This window comes from Neopelma chrysocephalum, unplaced genomic scaffold, assembly GCF_003984885.1.
Source record: "Neopelma chrysocephalum unplaced genomic scaffold, ASM398488v2 Primary Assembly neopelma1_69, whole genome shotgun sequence".
Classification (NCBI taxonomy): Eukaryota; Metazoa; Chordata; class Aves; order Passeriformes; family Pipridae; genus Neopelma; species Neopelma chrysocephalum.
In genome coordinates this window covers 3110377-3127518 of record NW_020897729.1, presented here as the reverse complement: position 1 = coordinate 3127518, position 17142 = coordinate 3110377, and the positions used below count along the sequence as shown (strand labels likewise).

The following is a 17142-nucleotide window of genomic DNA, read 5'->3' as shown; positions in this document are numbered from 1 at the left end:
GATACTTTTCCTTACTACAGATTTAGCCACGAGATCAGGACCATTCTGCCAGTTTGTTTTATAATGGCAGCCTACCAGCATAAATATACCCGAGACACAGGCACTAGCATTATTTCACGTGTAGCAGCAGCCTGCCTCCATACCAGTTACGATCCTCCTCAAGCCTGAAAGAACCCACAATTCTACAGCTCTACAAATTAAACCTGAATTCACATTTAAGTACAATTTACTTAACTTGATTTGTGTCAGACAATTGGTAAAGCGTTTCCAGGTACCAGCAAAGTCACGAGTTAAAAACAGTGAATACAAGGAAACAGTTTTAGATGACTGACCCAACTGTACCAGCTATCAATCTGCAGTAGCTGAAGGACACACCCAGTATCAACTCTTGCTGCACTCCCATCTAATGGCATCAGGGACTAAGGAGGTCTCAACTGCACAAGGTATTTAACACATTTATAAGCAGATCTCCCTTGCTCCTGCTTGACGTCTGCAGTTCAGCATCTTGAAGAGTTCCAAGCATCACAAGCATAGACAGCGCAATAGCATCAACACAGCTTACAGCACTTACTGCTTTCTGTCAGCCTTCACCAAGTTTGCCCACGACAGGAGTTCAGGGAATATGGACAATGTTCCAGTCTTTTGCTCAAGCCTTGCATTACACCCCTGCGAGACACAACATCAGCGTGACCGCACTCCATCTCCACTACAGAATACTTCCCTCAGCTCATGGAAGCATGTCCACACAGCTGGACGCTCAAGAGGTGGACTGACAAGAGCAGAGATCTATGAACAGAGAAGAAAGCTATACAAAGGGCTGCATGCAAAAGAAAGTTGCTTAAAGCTTAGCAAGAAGAATGGCTCTTTAAGATGACAATGGCTCTCCTTGAAGTGGCTGCAGTGAAAATAAACCTGCTTTGTTTTGATCCTCCTTTGTGCTTCAGTACAAGTTTCACAGATACTCCTTTCAACTATTTCAAGGTTACACTGCAACTAGAATGAGGATTTTAGTGGTACTATTCAGACATGGTATGATATTCCACACATTTTAAAGCAATTAATAGTTTTCTTTACAGATCAGCTTTGGAAGTGAAAGATCCTAGTGCTTGCAGTGGTTAAGAACTGCAGGGAACAGGGTTCAAATTATATTGAGACTGACATTCAGTGACTCATGGCTGCTGGAATCAGAAGGCCCTAGAATAAGAAATCCACTACAGGAGATGGGTTCATCTGCTCTCTGTGCATTAGCGACATGACTCAGAAAGCATTGCTCAATCAGCTTTCAATGACTCATTCTGCTCCTCTCCACAGTCAGCCTTTTCTAGGGAGATTGCCCTACACTGCTTCTGAGCTTCCTCAGCCTAATATCTCACTGCCAGACACAGTTTAAGAGCAAAGCCCACCACTTCTTTGTTTATCACCAAATGCCTGGAAACCAGGATGACTCTAGCTGAAGCCTTTGGGTTAATGATCCATCAACTGCATTTTCAGAGCTTTGCAGCTCCACTCCTTCTGTTTCACCAGCTTGAACATATGGCGACTTGCTCCACACTGATAGCTACGGTCCTGTTTTCTAGTTCCAGTATGGATGGATTTCTTCCAGTTAAGGTACAGAGATGATCCACATGTATGTTTAATTCACACCAGTTGGTGACTAATCACCTCAATTTAGAAAAACAGCCCTCTCCCAATACACTCTGCATTTTTCAAGGAGCTACCGGGCTAGGAATGAGATCTAAAATCTGAATGCAGCTCCTACAAACACCTAAGGCCAGTATGCTTCCTACCCTCCTGCCAAGTGCTCACATTCCCATATACTTCTATTTCAACCCATAAATAGAAAAGGATCATGAAGAACATCATAGACAGACCACACACTTTTACATAACTTATAAACCCACTAGGAGTCAAGATGACATGGAAATGACTTTCCAGAATACCTTTTCACTTCAGCGAAGATGAGAGCATTAAAATACACCTTTAGAGCCACTGTGGCACAGTTACAGCATTAAGACAGCCAGCTACAAAAACAGAATGTGCATAAAACCAAGTGTCTGGGATGCAGATTTGAATGCATTTCAGTAGTTACGTAACAGAAAAGCAGCAGGATTAGCTGGACCTACAGTGACTGACATGGTAACAGGCGTTTTCTCGAGAATCAAACATACTTGTCTCAAATCATGCCACACTGCTCTCACTGTGCAGGGGACGTGCATTAGGGAGAGTCCCTCTCTCGAACCATCACAACACGATTGATGAAGCCCCAGAAGTCAGTCTGCAGCAGGTGAGCTGCAGATCAAGGGAGCCCATAAAGCACAGTATCTGAAAACCTGATTTTGTCCACTGAATCCATCAGAGATGGAAAATGCTGTGTTTTTTAGGTCTGACCTAAAAACAGGTGGTTCTCCAAAAGCCAGACTTTGCCTTTTCAGGCCTACACTGTGCCACCCACTTGGAATGTGTGGGTGCAGTCAGGAGCACAGAGTCAGGCAGCAGAATCCTGTTGCTGGACTGTCAGTAGCTTCACATATTCTGGGATGCAACAAGTGGCTGAACTGGAGCTACCCAGTGAGATGATGCACTAAACCCGCATTAGCAAGTCCAGATTCAGCTGGTCCCTCCTGCAGCATGTAAGAGCCCAGCCTTCCTCTTCCATTTCCTCTTCATCGATTTTGACTTAGAATAGCTGTAGAAAAATGAACAACATGCAGCAAGGAGCTTTCTTAGACTAAACAAGGCACACATAAGGAATTGACCAACCAGCACAGTTTGTTCCCTCTGGAGCAGTTTGTTTGTATCTGCAGCAACTCTTCCAGAAACCACAGCACACGGTACCAATCCTCCAGTTTCTGTCTAGTGCATTAGCTTCCCATGGTGTCCCTACTTGAGAAGCCATAGCATCACACCAGAAACAAGATACCACTGTAGTACCAGTCATCCATTCATTAGGGTATGAAAGACAAAACTAAATTCTAGCTTAAGTCCTAGATATACAGATGTTCAAACAAGTTATATTCTCGAATACATTTGTCCCATAACCTGAGATCTTTCAGATGACACCACGTAGACCACTAATCCTTCCCTGCACCAGCAGGGACAGAGGTAGCTTCAACCTATATCACATGCTTTGGAACACAGTTCTCTGCCTTTTGTAACTGTATTTGCACAAATGAAAACAAACAAACAAACAAACAAAGCTAATCTTCTCAAATTCATTGCTGAGGAAAACCAGTGAATTTTGAGTCAGCTTTCTGCAGTGGTAAGAGGAACATGGCTGCAGTAACTGCAGCTGCAGGTCCAAGGCAAGAGATACTTAGTTGTTCTAGCTCTAAAAGAATGAGGTACTGTCTGGAGGAAACATGCCGTTATCAATGTAACGTGCCTATAGTCTAATGGTACCAAAGTCACCATAAATTTGGGGTGCATATTGGCACTTCTGCCTCAGGAAAACACAGTTGTTTGTATCCTTCCACACCAGTTTCTCTAAGCCCAATGCAAACAGAACCTGTGGAACTCCTGAGCCAGGTCTGGCCACTCTCATGGCATCTGATCAGCAAATCCTCTGTGTCCTCTCTTCAGAGGTGCAGTGGTGACACGGCAGCTCAAGAATAACTGCTCAGGAGCAGAGTCACTGCAGGGACAGGAGTTCTTACACTGCTAATGTAAGAATGTAACTACAGGTTCACATTAGGACCCCAACAGCCCCAGGATTTGATGAGCACCAGTAGCATCCTGATGGTGCAGAGCACATTTGTCCTTTCATTTTAGGAGGTAACTTTGGGATCAGCTGTCTTTTCCAAAGTCAGCTGTGCGAGTGCTATTCTCACCACAGAGAGACCTCTCCAGGAGAGTCTGGCACTACAGGTGGGGAAAATAAGCATGAGGCATGATCTGCCTGTTACCTTCAACCAGTCACTGACAGAGCAAGCCAAGGGGGCTGTATGAGCAGGGCTGAGGGGACTCCTGCTCACCTGCAGAGCCATTTTGGTCACAGCCCCACGGTGATACGTGAGCTTCACTGAGTCCCCTGTGCCATCAAGTACAGGATACAAACAAACAAGATGATCAGCAGTGAGCCCAAGACCCAGCTACTTGGACTTTGTCACTCCCATTAAGGGGCTGGAAGTTTCCCACAGCACAGACATCACTTACTTTGAATGAAAAAAGGAATGCTGATTTCTGTAATCTACAGAGCACATCCAGAAAACAGCAATCACAAGCCAGTGAATAAGCTCGTGTAAAGCAACCAACCCCTTTAGTAGTCTATTAAAAGACAGTTTGGGTTCTGACTTAACAGCAAGTAAGACTTCTGTGCATTAATGAGCTTATCTAACTAAGCAGTTCAAGGTACATTAGCTGCTCGAATTCCCATCCAGCAAGAAACCAAGAGAGGTACTGAAGCTCTTGAGGGCAAATCACCAACTGCAACCATTTCTGCATTCCAGAAATCAGTATGATCTTGGACAAGTGACAACAGTTGAAGCAGGAGAGGGATTAGTCAGGCTGCTCTGGCAAACTGGACTTGTTGGGAAAACCCATCCTTTCAGGCTAGTGCTAGCCAATATCAACCCAAAAGGCTTAAGGCTCATAACGATGCCATCACCCCACCAGCTAATCCAAGCACCTAAGCTTTGCTTAGAGGGCTGCATTAGTCACTTTCCCAGAGGCCAAGGGCTGCACTTGGTTTTAAGCAAGAGTAGTTGCAATCACTTCATCCTGGGAAAGACAGGCTGCATAATTTACTTAAGGGGCATACCCTGAGCTAAAGAGCTCCTGAGATAAACCCATCAGTTTCAGAGAAACTGTCCCTATTTTAAACCCAATCCCATAAATCCCCATAGCCAGTGGGCAGGAAGAGAAGCACGTTCTCTTACCAGGCTCTCCTCCTACAGCCTCCTTCTGCGTGCCATACAGCACGCAGCCAGTCTGAACAGTAACAAGAGGTAAATACTGACATGGGGAAACACGAGAAGCTCCCTTACTCTGCTAAAACATCACAGGAACAGCACTAATACACCTCTCCACCTTATTTTGATCACAGCCTTATCTGAACGGTCCCAATGTCTTCTAATTCTACCAGTTCTAAAGTCAGTCTGAAGCAAATTCTGCTTGCTTTTCACTTCTAAGCTAGAAACCTGAACAGTGACTTGCTTTCTATTCGTCTTCTGACAGAAGGGGGTAGAGGCACAGAGTGCAGTTTGAGTAAGAGCTTGTATTCTGCAGACCACTAATGGTCTAGGTGCCCTGACTTGCCAGCATTTCTCTCTCTACTGTTACTGGAGAGCAGATAACTGCATTTCACATTCTGTGCCTCTGCCTGCAAGCTTTTAGCTGAGCTGCCAACCTCCCACCAAGATCAAAATAATACATGACTTGCCAGTAACTTTTGACTCCATAGGTCACTCACTAAAGGCAAGAAGCTGACTCTGCCTTTCAGACCAATTATATTTTGGCAGCAGAGGCTGCACTTCCCTCCATCCTCCAGTTAACCCTAAGTTAAATACTTTAAATACTCTAATGGTCTTCAGCAGTATAAACTTAGAAAACCAGTGCAAGACATTGTGCTGCCAAAGATAGTCTTGGCTTTACGACTTCTTGATGCAGGGATGAGACAAGAAAAGTTTAATTAAGGGTCACAGGAAGTTTCTTTACAAAGCCCATTTTGTTTAGTGATTGTTCCTGCTCCACCAAAAAAAAAAAACAAACCTACAACAAAACCAACAGAGATAGTATCAAACTGGAGTGCATTTCCAGTCCTCTTTTGTTTGAAAGAACTCAAGATGTAACCCTGCAGAGCCTCAAGACTCAACTCTCCAAGGACCAGAACTGTGCTCTCTCACTCAGGAGGAGGAAGAGCCGGCCATGATACCCTTCAAAGGCATCTCCAATCCTCTCCCTGGAACATGGCCACTCTGCAGCCCAAAGAACACCAGGTATCTTTGTCACTAGATGTCAGTAAGATGGCATTTCCTACAGAAGAGGAGAGATGCCTCCCTTCTGACAGGAAAAATATGGAAGTAGACAGATTGGCAGCATCTCCTCAAATTTGAGATTGTCCCTCCAAGCAAAACTCACAGGAACACACACAGTTTTTACTGTAGGAAAAAAAGACTAGCTACAGCTCTGACAGCATTCAAGCAAACGTTGCCCAATCAGACACCACATGAGCCCATGTACAGTTAGAAGCCTGCAATACCTAGACTTCTGAGCCACAGAAGCCATCCAGACTCACCTATCTGGGAAAGTTCCAGGCTCAGATTTTGGCAGCCTGAGGCTAAAACTTGATAGCAGCTTTGTCATACTAAAGCAAGCAGAAAACAGATCATGGACTCACACACCTTATGGAGAGAAGACTAGATCAAAACACAGTCACTTCCCAGTGGGGAGAGAGGTTAACTGCACTGGGCAATAAACACAGGCTGTGCTTCCTGCAGCTTTCCCGAATCCAAAAACCTAGTCCAGGGAAGAATGGAAGTGGAAACCCATCTAGGAGAGCTGTTGGATGGGAGCCTGCTTTAAGCCTCAGAACAAGCAGTTCAGCATCAGCGGCGCTGCGTTCTGCCTCAGCAGGTTTTCCAGGGAGGAAGCAAAGAGTGCAAGCCATGACCCAGCTAATTCACGTTTGGATCAGCAGTACAGGCAAAAAATTTTCGGTGAAGTTCCGGCCAGATCTGACTGAAAAAAACCTTTGCTCAGGCTGACCTGACGCATCGGTGCCGGCCTTCCTGTGCCCCACGCAGCCCGACTCCGTCCCCACCCTCACCCGGTGCAGCACCGCAGGACTGCCACACAGGTATTCCCGGCGGAGAGCTCATTAACAGAAGCAGTTAATAAGCCCCCTCAGCCCCAAGCAATGTGCGACAGTGGGGTCGCCCAGCACCCCCTCAGAGGGGGCTAAGGAAAAGCCCTCCCGGGGGAGCCCCGCTTCCCATCCTCCCTCCCGACTGCGGACTCGCTCCCACTCCCGTCCTCACGCGCAGCCGGCGGGGACCTCGCCCTGCAGCCACCCCCCGCCCCGGGGAAGGCCCGTGGACCCCCACCCTCGGCCAGCGCCCACGGAGCCGCCACCCGCGGCGGCTCGGCCACCGCCCGGCCGCTCGCGGCAGAGGGAGCCCGGCCGCAGGCAGCTGCCCGGCGGAGGGCCGGGGACCGCGTAGCCCTGCGGGAAGAGCGGAGCGCGGCCCGGGGTCTCCTCACCTGCCACCGCCACTGCCGCCCCGCGCCCAAGATGGCGGCGCCGCCCCCCCTCCCCCCGCGCCCCCCCCGCGCACTGCAGAGCCGCCGCGCGCGCGCCCCGCCCGCGCCCCGCCACCGCGCATGCGCCGCCGCGGGGAGGGCGCACGGCGGGTCGGGAAGGTCGTGTTCGCGCGCGGGGCATGCCGGGAGTTGTAGTCCAGTCGTGGGGGAAGGACAGCATGGTGGCTGCGCTCAGCCGGGGCATGGGCAGGGGGAGCGCACGGGCAGGAAGCTGGGCCTCCCCCACGCACAGGCCTGAGGTCGCCGTGCCCTTCTACGGAGCTGGTGGCTCCTGTTGGCCCCGCACACAGGCATCCTCCCCTCCGCCCTCGCAGCGCTGCGCCCGCGGTGGAACCAGCCCCTGGTTCTCCCCGCAGTGCTCCCGCTGGAAACGGGGACCCCGGGAGCCCCGAGCGCCCGCGGGCAGGATCCGCTGCGCAGGGGGGGGGGGAAGTAGGAGGCCGGGCCCGGCGCCGGCTCAGACCGCAGCCGCCCTCGGCACCCCGGCAAGAGGCAGCTGGAACACCGGCACAGAGTGCCCTCATCCCGCCGGGATCTCGCTTTAGAGCAAAATGCAGGAGGGCCGAAGAGGCTGGGGGGCGGAAAACAACGAACGACACAAGGCAGGAGTCCAATAAAACTATGTTTATAAATAAAAACAAGGAGATTGGTGTTGTTTTTATAAAACCCAGTGGGTAGGGCAGGGTGAGGGGTGAGCAGTGGCCAGGGAGGCTGCTGGGGACAGGCTGACTCCAGCGGGCAGAGGGGAAGGAGAGGCTTCAGGGAGTCAGGGAGATGAACGGATGGCATGTAAGATCTGGCAGAGGGGCTGCAGGGGCAACGCAGACCCCCGAGGAGCAAAATACATTTCATCTCCATCATATAAAAATCGCAAACACAAGAAAGACCAAAGGAGGCAAAGCTTGCCTGGTGAAAGCCACAGTGTGGCAGGAGGAGAGGGCGCCGAGGCGCCAGCACCAACAGCAACAGCAGCAGGGTCGAACATGTCCATACTGTACCGTGCTTGGCCCTGGGCATGGGGAAGGGGCTGCCCCAGCCCGAGGCACATCTCTGAGTACCCAGAAGAGGAAAGAAGGGCAGGGAGCGCTGGAGCAAAGACTCAACTGTCCTGGTAGATCTGCGGGCACTGAGCCCAGAGGCCACAGTTCAGGCCACAGTCTCCCTTCCCAGAGAGCTTGTGTTGCCACCAGGCACCACTCACAGCCCAGAGGGAGCAGGGCTGTCCCAGAGCCTTGTCCCTCCTGGCAGCCAGGCCAGCAGCACTCGTGGCACTGGGTGGGGGGGGAGGCAGACTCAGACCCTTCGTAGGGCAAATACAGGGGACCTCCACGTTTCCCCAAAGCATGAAAGCAAACCAGTTGTGCCCCTTCCTTGCCTTCTAAGTCAGTCCAGGCCCTTGAAGGTATCACATTGCTGAGCAGCAGCGCGACAGCAGGAGGGAGAAGGCCACAGCTGCCACAGCCCCAGGCATGGGACAGCCCCTACAAACGGGACAGGCAGCAGCACATCGCAGGCAGGAGGACAAAGAGCAGGACGGAGGGAGCAGAGCTCTGCCCTTAAATGCCCCCAAAGTACCCAAGGGCAGGTGTAGGGCACAGACTCACATAAGAGACTGCGCACAGACACTCACCACCGCTCTGGGCTGGACACAGAGGTACAGCCCCAGTCCTGAGCCTTGCGGCCTGGGCAAGGAGAAGGAGGGTCCTGCCATGGCGTAATGTCAGGCTTGGACCTGGCCCAATATGTGGGCAAGAGAAGGGAGGCAAGAGGGAAGTGGCAGCATCTCTCCACTCCCCAGAGGCACTGAAGCCCTGGAACATTCATGCATTAGCCAAAAGGCAACTACAACGGGATTTAAAATACATATATAAGGCTGGTCCCTGCTCCCCTCTCAGGGCTGTGGGAAGGGCAGGGTATCTTCCGCGAGGGGGAGGAAAGAAGCCATCTTCAGCGCCATGCGTGCCCAGCGCCCCTGGAGCTCCGTGTCCTGCTGTCGGGCCACGCCACGCTCCAGCTCTCCCCCCCACAGGCGGCAGGCTCAGAGAAAGTCAAACACCCCGTAATTCTTTGCTGCTTGATAGAAGAAACACAAAAGGGTGAAAAGAAAGAAGAGATATTTAGGGCGGAAGGACCGAGGCAGCAGCGACACACGGGCAAGCAGCACAGGGCGCTGGGACGGATGCGGATTAATGGGGTTAGAGAGGATGGCAGAAGGGAATTACCATTGGCAATACACAAGTCTGGTGGCGGGATGGGCTGGCAGCACCCAGCAGGCCTGCCAGGCCTGTCCACCCCACTCGAGGAGGGATTAGAATCAAGGTTTAGTTCCATTTATTATTTTTTTCCCTTTTTTTTCTTTTCGTTATCAAGACAAAAAAAAAGAACAAAACAAAAAAGAAAAACAAAAAAAACCAAAACAAAACAAAAAAAAAGGGGTGAAGCCAGGGCTGGTCCTAGGAAACAAACGACGGGGACGGAGAAGGGGAAGGAGGGGCAGCAGACAGACAGGGGATGGGCGCTTCACATTACATCCACAAAGAACTCACTGGGGTTGCCCATGGCCATTCGGAAGGACTGTCTACTGGCTGTCAGTTCGGGGGGCACAGAGGCCAGGTCACGGCCCGGCGGCGCCCCAGGGGGCCCCATGGCTGAAGGCGGTGGAGGCATCAGCAACATGGGGGGGCTGAAGAGAGGGGGGAGGCCGGGCGGCCCGTAGGACTGCTGGCTGTGGTGGCTGCGGATGCTGTGAGCCAGGGAGTGCTGGCTGCGCTGGCTGTGCTGGCTGGCCGGCACCGAGCGCTCGCTGGCCGCACGCTCACGCCTCATGCTGCTCCTCGTGGTGTGGTCTGACTCGCTCCCGCTGCCACCTGACTTCGACTCCCCGGTCTTCTCTCTCTCCTTCCTCCTCTCGCTGCCGCTGCGATTGGAACCACTGCTCCGGCTCCCTGCGAAGCGCACGAGACAAGGTTAGGTGGCAGCTCAGACAAGTCAGGAAGAGCAGATGCTCCTCTGGCCAACAGAGAACTACAGCACACTCCAGCACAGCCATCTGCCAGCACAGTCTGTGCTCTCAGTCTCTTTTCAACTCCAAGTCCCACGACCCTTCGGAGATGGCTTTTACCCTGGCTCCCCTCACATAGGACCTCACTTAAGCAGCCTTTTCCTGCAGCTTCCCAGTACTGAACAGGGCACCTGCCCACCCTCAGGCATATTTTAGTCATTTTTACTCACCTTCACTGTGCTGGCTGCCTGCACTGCCCCCTCCATAGCTGTAGCCTGGGTCAGGGAAGCCGGGATGGGGGTTGTACGGATGAGGCGGTGGATACTGATATGGGAAAGCCATAGGCCAGGGTGCAGCTCCTGGATGGGGGAGCGGAGCCAAAGTGTCCTGATCGGAGGCACCGCTGGAGCCGTCATGATCGTGAAGAGACAGATTAGCCATGTCTGCAAGAAAGCAGAGAACAGGGGTTAATCCAAGCAGAAGGACAACCACGTGTGATGAAGTAGCTCCCTGTCCAGTCTTTGCTGATGGACAAGGACAGGATATGCGAAGAGACACAAGAAGTTGGCACTCTCCTTGCTAGTCAGTGCCACCATTTGTGCTTCCTGGCTGGACAACAGCCAGGTTGCCTGAGTCCAAGCTGCCACTCTAATACAGGGACCAGCTTGGTGGGAAAGAACCACACCGGAGCTACAGGCTCACCCTGCCAATTCCTTTTCCCATCTCTCTTTTTTGAGTAGAACCCAGTTGCCTGAGCACCAATGCCTTGCCAGCACTGGAAGTTCAGAGCCTGGAGACAGTCAGTAAAGACTAAGACTCTGCTAGGGCTGCCCAGGAGCAATGATCACACAGCAGGCGACACTGTCATTTCTCCTTCCAACTTCACTACCCCAGCAGCGTGACAAGGGAGCTGGGATATTTTTTATTGCTCTCTTAACAAGGTCTGTAGAACAAGGGGCCCAGCCTGATGCCAATAGCTGTAGCTGTGTCCCCACAGTGTCATCAGGGCTCTGCAGGACCTCTAACCCTCCATCCTCTCCCTCCCACCCACGCCAAGGGCCATACTTCCACAGAGGTCCCCGAAGATGTAATAGCACTGCTCCGAGAAGGTGATCTTGTTCACGGTGTGTCGGATGTAGCCAGCCTTCAGCAGATTGCTGGCATATTTGCGGGATTCACGGCGGTCTGTAAAGCCCTCCACATGGTGATAGAGCCAATCCACCACATCTGAACCTGCCACCAAAGATAGAGTTAGATATGGCAAAAGAGTGGAAGACAGTGGCTCTTGAGGTAGCGAGCCACACTAGAGCCAAGAAAAAGTGAGCCAAAGGTGAAAAGGGGCCACACAGCCAAGGGTCCAATATGTGACTCTGGCTTGGTCAACAGTTCATGGTGACAGAGATGCTCCCCTGGACATCTGCTTGGAAAACAGGCCACCCAGTCCCCAGTCCCTGCCTCTGCTGCAGGCAGCACAGTCTCTTACCAATGAAGGCGTTGGGGATGGTGATCTTCAGCCACATGCGGTCACGCACCTCGAGGCCTGACTCTGGTGAGGCCATGGCTTTGACAATGGTGGCCATGTCACTGTGGATGGACAGGTGAAAGTCATCGAGGCCTGTGGTGTGGATGAAGGAAGGGAGGCAGAGGTGAGAGAGGACAGAAAAGACAAAGGGGCCACATGGAAGCATCACACACGGGAGGAATGGGCCAGGGAACAATACATCGCAGACAGCCTTGGGGCACATGCTGTGTAAGCCCCCTTCCCATGTTATCTGTCACGTCAGCCATTTCCTCTTGGGCAAAACCCAGGCAAGAGTCACAAACTTACAACAAACTCCTGGCTTTTTGCCTCACCTGAGCTTTCCAGACCCTTGCTTCAGGGCTCTCTATACCAGAATTATCCAAAACCTCCAGAACGCAACCAAAAGAGCCCTGTGCTCAGCAGGACCCTGCCCCACTGCAAGGCTCTTTGCTCCCAGCTGCCTCCTCCATCCTGCCCTCTCTGCTGTTTGGGAGGGCAATTGCTCCAGGGACATGTGGAATCCCTCTGGCCCCGCATTCTCAGATGCTAACCCTGACTGGTCTGAGCCTTTCCTCTGCATCTGCCACACCTCCTAATTGCACCCAGACTCCTCTACTCTCCTCACATAGAAAGCTGAAAAATATGGTATTATTTCACCCAGGCAGAACTCCCACTGATCCAAGTGCCAGCCTGTCAAGTGCCAGCCTGTCTCCTTCCCAGTCCCTTGGCAGGGCAGACTGCCCACCCCAGCTATCCCCAGGCAGATGTATTGCTCCCTTCACAGCACAGTGAAGGTGAAGAGGCTGTGCAGTGGGCAGAGCACGGAGGCACAAGGACTTACGTTCGGTCTCTGGGATGGAGCTGGTGATGGAGGAGCTGGTGGAAGTGATTGTGCTCATGGATGGACTCATACCGTACGCTGGGTAGGTGCCAGTCATCGCTGCCGTGTGAGACACCCAGGCTGCCGGGTCGATGGGCCGGATGGGCTCACCTACCAAAAAGAAAGAGTCAGTCAGTAGCTGGAAGAAATGATCACATCCTCAAAACAACCTCTAGGGAGGGACAGGGACTCAGCACAGCCCATTCCATCCCCAGTATCTGCCGGGACTCACCCGGATCGGAGCATGGAGAGTCTGGCCCAGCCCAGATCCGCTGGGGAGCAACTGGGAGAGAAAGAAGAGAGGGAGGGTCAGCAGGAGAGGTGCAGAGGGAGAGATCCCCCTATGGCTCAAGGGGGGGTTTCTCTTTCCTCTGGCGCCCCGAGCAAGTGACCCCCCTGCCCCAGTGAAACGCGTCCCCAGCGTGATGTGGGAAGGAGGGCTGGGCTTATGGGCATTTTGGTCTGGGAATAGGACATAGCAGCCTCCTTTTAGGAGAGCTGTACCCCATCAAACCCCAATTCAGTGCCACGTGGAGTCAAACACACAGGGGAAGAACAAGACAACATCCAAGTAAGTGCTTAAGGCAGGGCTCTCACATGAGCTGGGCACCAGCGTTAAGGGTGGGTCAGCTATCCACTTACTCCTGGGTAACGAGAAGCAGCCCCGCGGGCTGGGGTCCCAGCACTTAGCCACCGTCAGGGTGATGGGCCTGCAACAAAAAGGTGAGAGTTAGAACCAGAGCCTGGTGGCACAAACCCCTGGATGACGGATGGATCCTGTGGGCTGGCTCTCTCCTGGGAGACAGGGAGAAGCTGGCAGTAAAGTGCCCTTGTTCCAATCCAGCTACAGGTTTCCTCAGTGACATGAACAAAATGACATGACCCTGGCTGAGGGTTGCTGATGACCCAAACAGAACAGAGAATCAAAGAACAGTTTGTGTTGGAAAGGACCTTTAAATGTCATCTATTCCAACTGCCCTGCAATGAGCAGGGACCCAGCATCCCCACAAAGAAAGGGGCACAGACCCCAATTCCCTGCCACTCTGTTGGCCGCAATTCTTGCTTTGGGCATGAAAACCCAGGAATTAAAGCAACACCAAAAACCTAAGTTCTGAGCTTCTGCAGAGCCACTGCCAGAAGACATGACTCACACACCCCAAGCACACACTGTACAGCTGTCCCTGGAGGTAAGGAACAACCCAAGTACTTACCCCGGCTTGTGCACAATCTCCCTCAGCACCCGCACAGCATCATCGTTGCTCATGTTCTCAAAGTTGATGTCATTTACCTGCAAACAACACAAAGAAGTGAGTCCCAGAGATGTGACCAGAGGCTGAGCTCCCCACTCAGCTCAGCAGTGACTCAGCTTCCCTCTTCCAAGCACAGCTTCCTGGATTTAGCCTGCCAAAATTTGCAGGGAGGCTTCTGGGTCTTTTCTTACTGCTTTCCCAGGCCCAAAGATGGAGATATGTGGGCGTGAAGTACCTGCAAGAGCATGTCCCCCGGCTCAATCCTGCCATCAGCTGCCACAGCGCCACCCTTCATGATAGAGCCAATGTAAATGCCTCCATCGCCACGCTCATTGCTCTGTCCCACAATAGAAATGCCCAGAAAGTTGTATTTCTCTGCAGGGATGGAAAGAGAAAGCAGTAAGACACCACAAAGCAGCAGGCACAACTAGACCTAACCTCAGACAAACCACGTACTAACTATGGTGGCTTGCACCCCTGTCCCAGAGAGATGTCCTGGGACATAGAGAAACTCTTGAGAGACCAGTGCTTAAAGACAAGCCACTTTTCTACAGAATTCATCTCTTCACTCCTCCCCCACGTGTTCTCTTTGCCCCCTCCCCAGTTCCCTCTCCACCACCCAATCCCACTCTGGAAGGACTGTAGGCTCCATGCACACCTCCCACTCACCCATATTCAGCGTGACTGTGATGATGTTCAGGGACATGGTGGAGTCTGTGATGCTGCTGAAGGACGATGACTGCAACGTAAGTGAAACATGAGATGTCCTCCTGTGCCTCAGCAACTTTCCCAGCCCCAGCTTCCTCCACTTGTCTTTCGTCTCTGCCACTCCCTGTGGCACCACAGCCCCCACCCACAACTCCACTCTTATGCTGGGAGCTTTGCAGAGCCAGAGAACATCAGCCATGGTCCTTGTGACCTCTCCACAGCCAGGACAAGGCCTGTGCTCCCAGCTCTTGAGGCTACATTGGCCCAGAAAATGTTTACAGCACTTTATAAAGTCTCAGCACTTGGACACCAACTGTCACAAGCTGTGACCACAACAAACACAGCTGAATCCCTGAGAGGGATCCGCCAGGCAGCTCACCTTGCCCTGCACTGCCCTCCCCAGGATTCCCGGCCCCTCCCTGCATACCCGCTCGATGCGTGGAGCCTTCTGTTTCCGCCGACGCCGCTTGTGCCTCCTCATGAGACGGGAAGCACTGCTTTGCTCTGTTGAACTGCTAAACCTGCAGGCAAAAGCAAGAGTCAGCTCTCTTGCTGCCAAGATGGTGACTGGCAGCAAGGGAGCCGTGGAAATAGCACAAGGAATAGAAGACTGCAGGGCAGAGGGGAGAACATGCACACAGGGGACAGACAATAGTAGAGATGGCTGCTGGGTGAGACAGAGGCAGGTCTGAGCCCAGGATTACTGTGCCCTGCAATGGCATCTCTCTGCGCTGGGAGGAAGGGGGAAGTTAGTGTTTCTCCAGGACCTAAGCTCTCCTACCTGCTGGTGGAGTCATCTTCATCTGAATCGAAGAAGCTGGTGGTCTCCAGCTCACTGCTCATGAGTGTGGAGGAGCTCTCGTACCCACCCAGGTCTCGGCGCCGCTCTCCCTTCACGGTCCCATTCACCCTGGGTGCTATGAAAAGACAAGACTCAGTATGCTTGACACAACTCCTTCCCCTATGCAGGGCTCATGACAGGCTTCTCAGAACAAATCTGGCTACCAGACAATCCCATCTAGTGCCATCCAGCTCCTAGTCTGTCCTGGGATCAGATCCATCTTCTGTGGGATACTTTTATCACTATCAGACGGGGAAGAGGCTGATGGGCCACTAGGAACAATGCTGCCAAACTCATGGAAGACTTGCAGTTGCATCCTTGTTAGAGCAAGAAGCAGCATGGAGTGGCCAGGCTACAGCACACGCTGCTTTTCAAGTACGAAGGACTGAGGCACTACTGTCTCTGCTTGAGGCTTCTGTAGGAGACATCTCCTTTGACCCCAAAGTTCTGATGCAACATAGGTGTTAGCTCCTGCCTCCAATGTGAGGCTACAGATCTTCTAAGGGCCATAAAACAGCCCTTCTAAGATGGTAAGGTTCTGCAAAGCAGAGAAAGGTGTCTCAAGTCTGGAGCTGGTGCCTGCACCATGCCCCAGCCATGCGCTGCAGAGCTCTTGCTATGTTACCAACACTCACCATGCTCAGGCCCATCTGTCCGACGAGGTCGTTCCCTTTGTGAGGACACCACTGAGTCTGTTTCTGTCTCATTGTCCAAGTTTTCCCGACTCCCCCCGGTGTTAGGGCTGTGATGAGATAAAAGGAACAAATATGTTCAACAGGGAACAACTTGAGCAGGCTCTCTCAACACCTCTGTGCTGGCCAGCACAAGCTTCCAGCCATCAGCTGTCTCCTTCCTGAGGGATAGGAACAACCACAGCACATCTATGAGTGCAGGGCAAAGGACTGGGCATACTGTGCCAGCTCTTTGCCAGCTTCCCTGCACTATTTTCAGCATGTCCTTGCTTGTTGAACAATGCAGCTCCACTTCGAATCTGCTCCCAGCCTCATCCTCCTCCCCCCTTGCTGGCTGTAATCCCTGACAATTTGGGTAGGAGTATCCCAGCCCCTGCTCAGGATTACAGCAAACCCACTACGTGTCCCTTGGAAATTAGGGCAGATGTCCAGGTAACTTACTGGAAAGAGGGGGGCCTGGAGTCTCCAATTCCTCCTGTGCGCTCCATGGAAGGTGGCAGCTCTGTCTGGTTATCAGCACAGACCGAGCCAGCATCTGAGTGGGAACCCTCTGCAGACACCAGCTGGAGGGATGAGACAGAGAAGGAAACGGCTGCAGCTCTAGGAAAACGTACAACAGTGGCCAAAGAAGCTGGCCAAAAGCCTGCCTGGCCCAGGATCTCATCTCTGATGGCAGACAACAGCAGATGCCCAGGAGCAGGTATGGAACAGGCCAAGCATGTAGCAACATTCCCTCTCAGTGCCTTCCCAGGCACCGGCTATTTGTGGCTCAGGAATTCCTGACCCAGCAGTGAAGCCCAGGTGGCTGACAGCCCTGCTTGGACACTCTGATGTCACCTGCACACCTACACCACACACTCAGGTAACCTTTAGCACACATCCTGGAGCAGGGAGTGGATTCCCCCAGTTCTTCTCACATTGGAAGAGGCAGCTACCAGTCATTCCCTTCCTCAGTTTTAGCAGCCTCTACACCTCTGCCTTCAAGCTGTGG

The 17142-nt window shown here is 52.4% G+C and overlaps 2 protein-coding genes across 10 annotated transcripts in view; both read right to left on the bottom strand.

The window, feature by feature from the left end:
* The window catches only part of AP2M1 (adaptor related protein complex 2 subunit mu 1), a 28563-nt gene extending 21316 nt beyond the window's left edge, over positions 1–7247 (bottom strand). For 4 of the 7 annotated variants that reach the window (XM_027685534.1, XM_027685539.1, XM_027685528.1 and 1 more), the window contains exon 1: positions 7201–7242. The gene's annotated coding sequence lies outside the window, so the exon portion shown is untranslated. Of the gene's footprint in view, positions 1–571; positions 646–6232; positions 6295–7197 lie in introns of those variants that run through there. The other 3 variants (XM_027685529.1, XM_027685530.1, XM_027685531.1) reach the window with 3 other exon arrangements.
* Positions 7248–9571: 2324 nt separating this feature from the next.
* The window catches only part of DVL3 (dishevelled segment polarity protein 3), a 31983-nt gene continuing 24412 nt past the window's right edge, over positions 9572–17142 (bottom strand). For 2 of the 3 annotated variants that reach the window (XM_027685524.1, XM_027685526.1), the window contains 14 exons: positions 16593–16714; positions 16095–16201; positions 15400–15535; positions 15046–15139; positions 14580–14649; positions 14146–14285; positions 13872–13948; positions 13303–13370; positions 12893–12943; positions 12622–12771; positions 11742–11873; positions 11324–11491; positions 10489–10701; positions 9572–10202 (listed from right to left, as the gene is read on the bottom strand). In XM_027685524.1, coding sequence (XP_027541325.1) covers positions 9778–10202; positions 10489–10701; positions 11324–11491; positions 11742–11873; positions 12622–12771; positions 12893–12943; positions 13303–13370; positions 13872–13948; positions 14146–14285; positions 14580–14649; positions 15046–15139; positions 15400–15535; positions 16095–16201; positions 16593–16714 — 1953 coding nt within the window. In that variant the 3' untranslated portion in view covers positions 9572–9777. The remainder of the gene's footprint in view (positions 10203–10488; positions 10702–11323; positions 11492–11741; positions 11874–12621; positions 12772–12892; positions 12944–13302; positions 13371–13871; positions 13949–14145; positions 14286–14579; positions 14650–15045; positions 15140–15399; positions 15536–16094; positions 16202–16592; positions 16715–17142) is intronic. The other variant, XM_027685525.1, reaches the window with a different exon arrangement.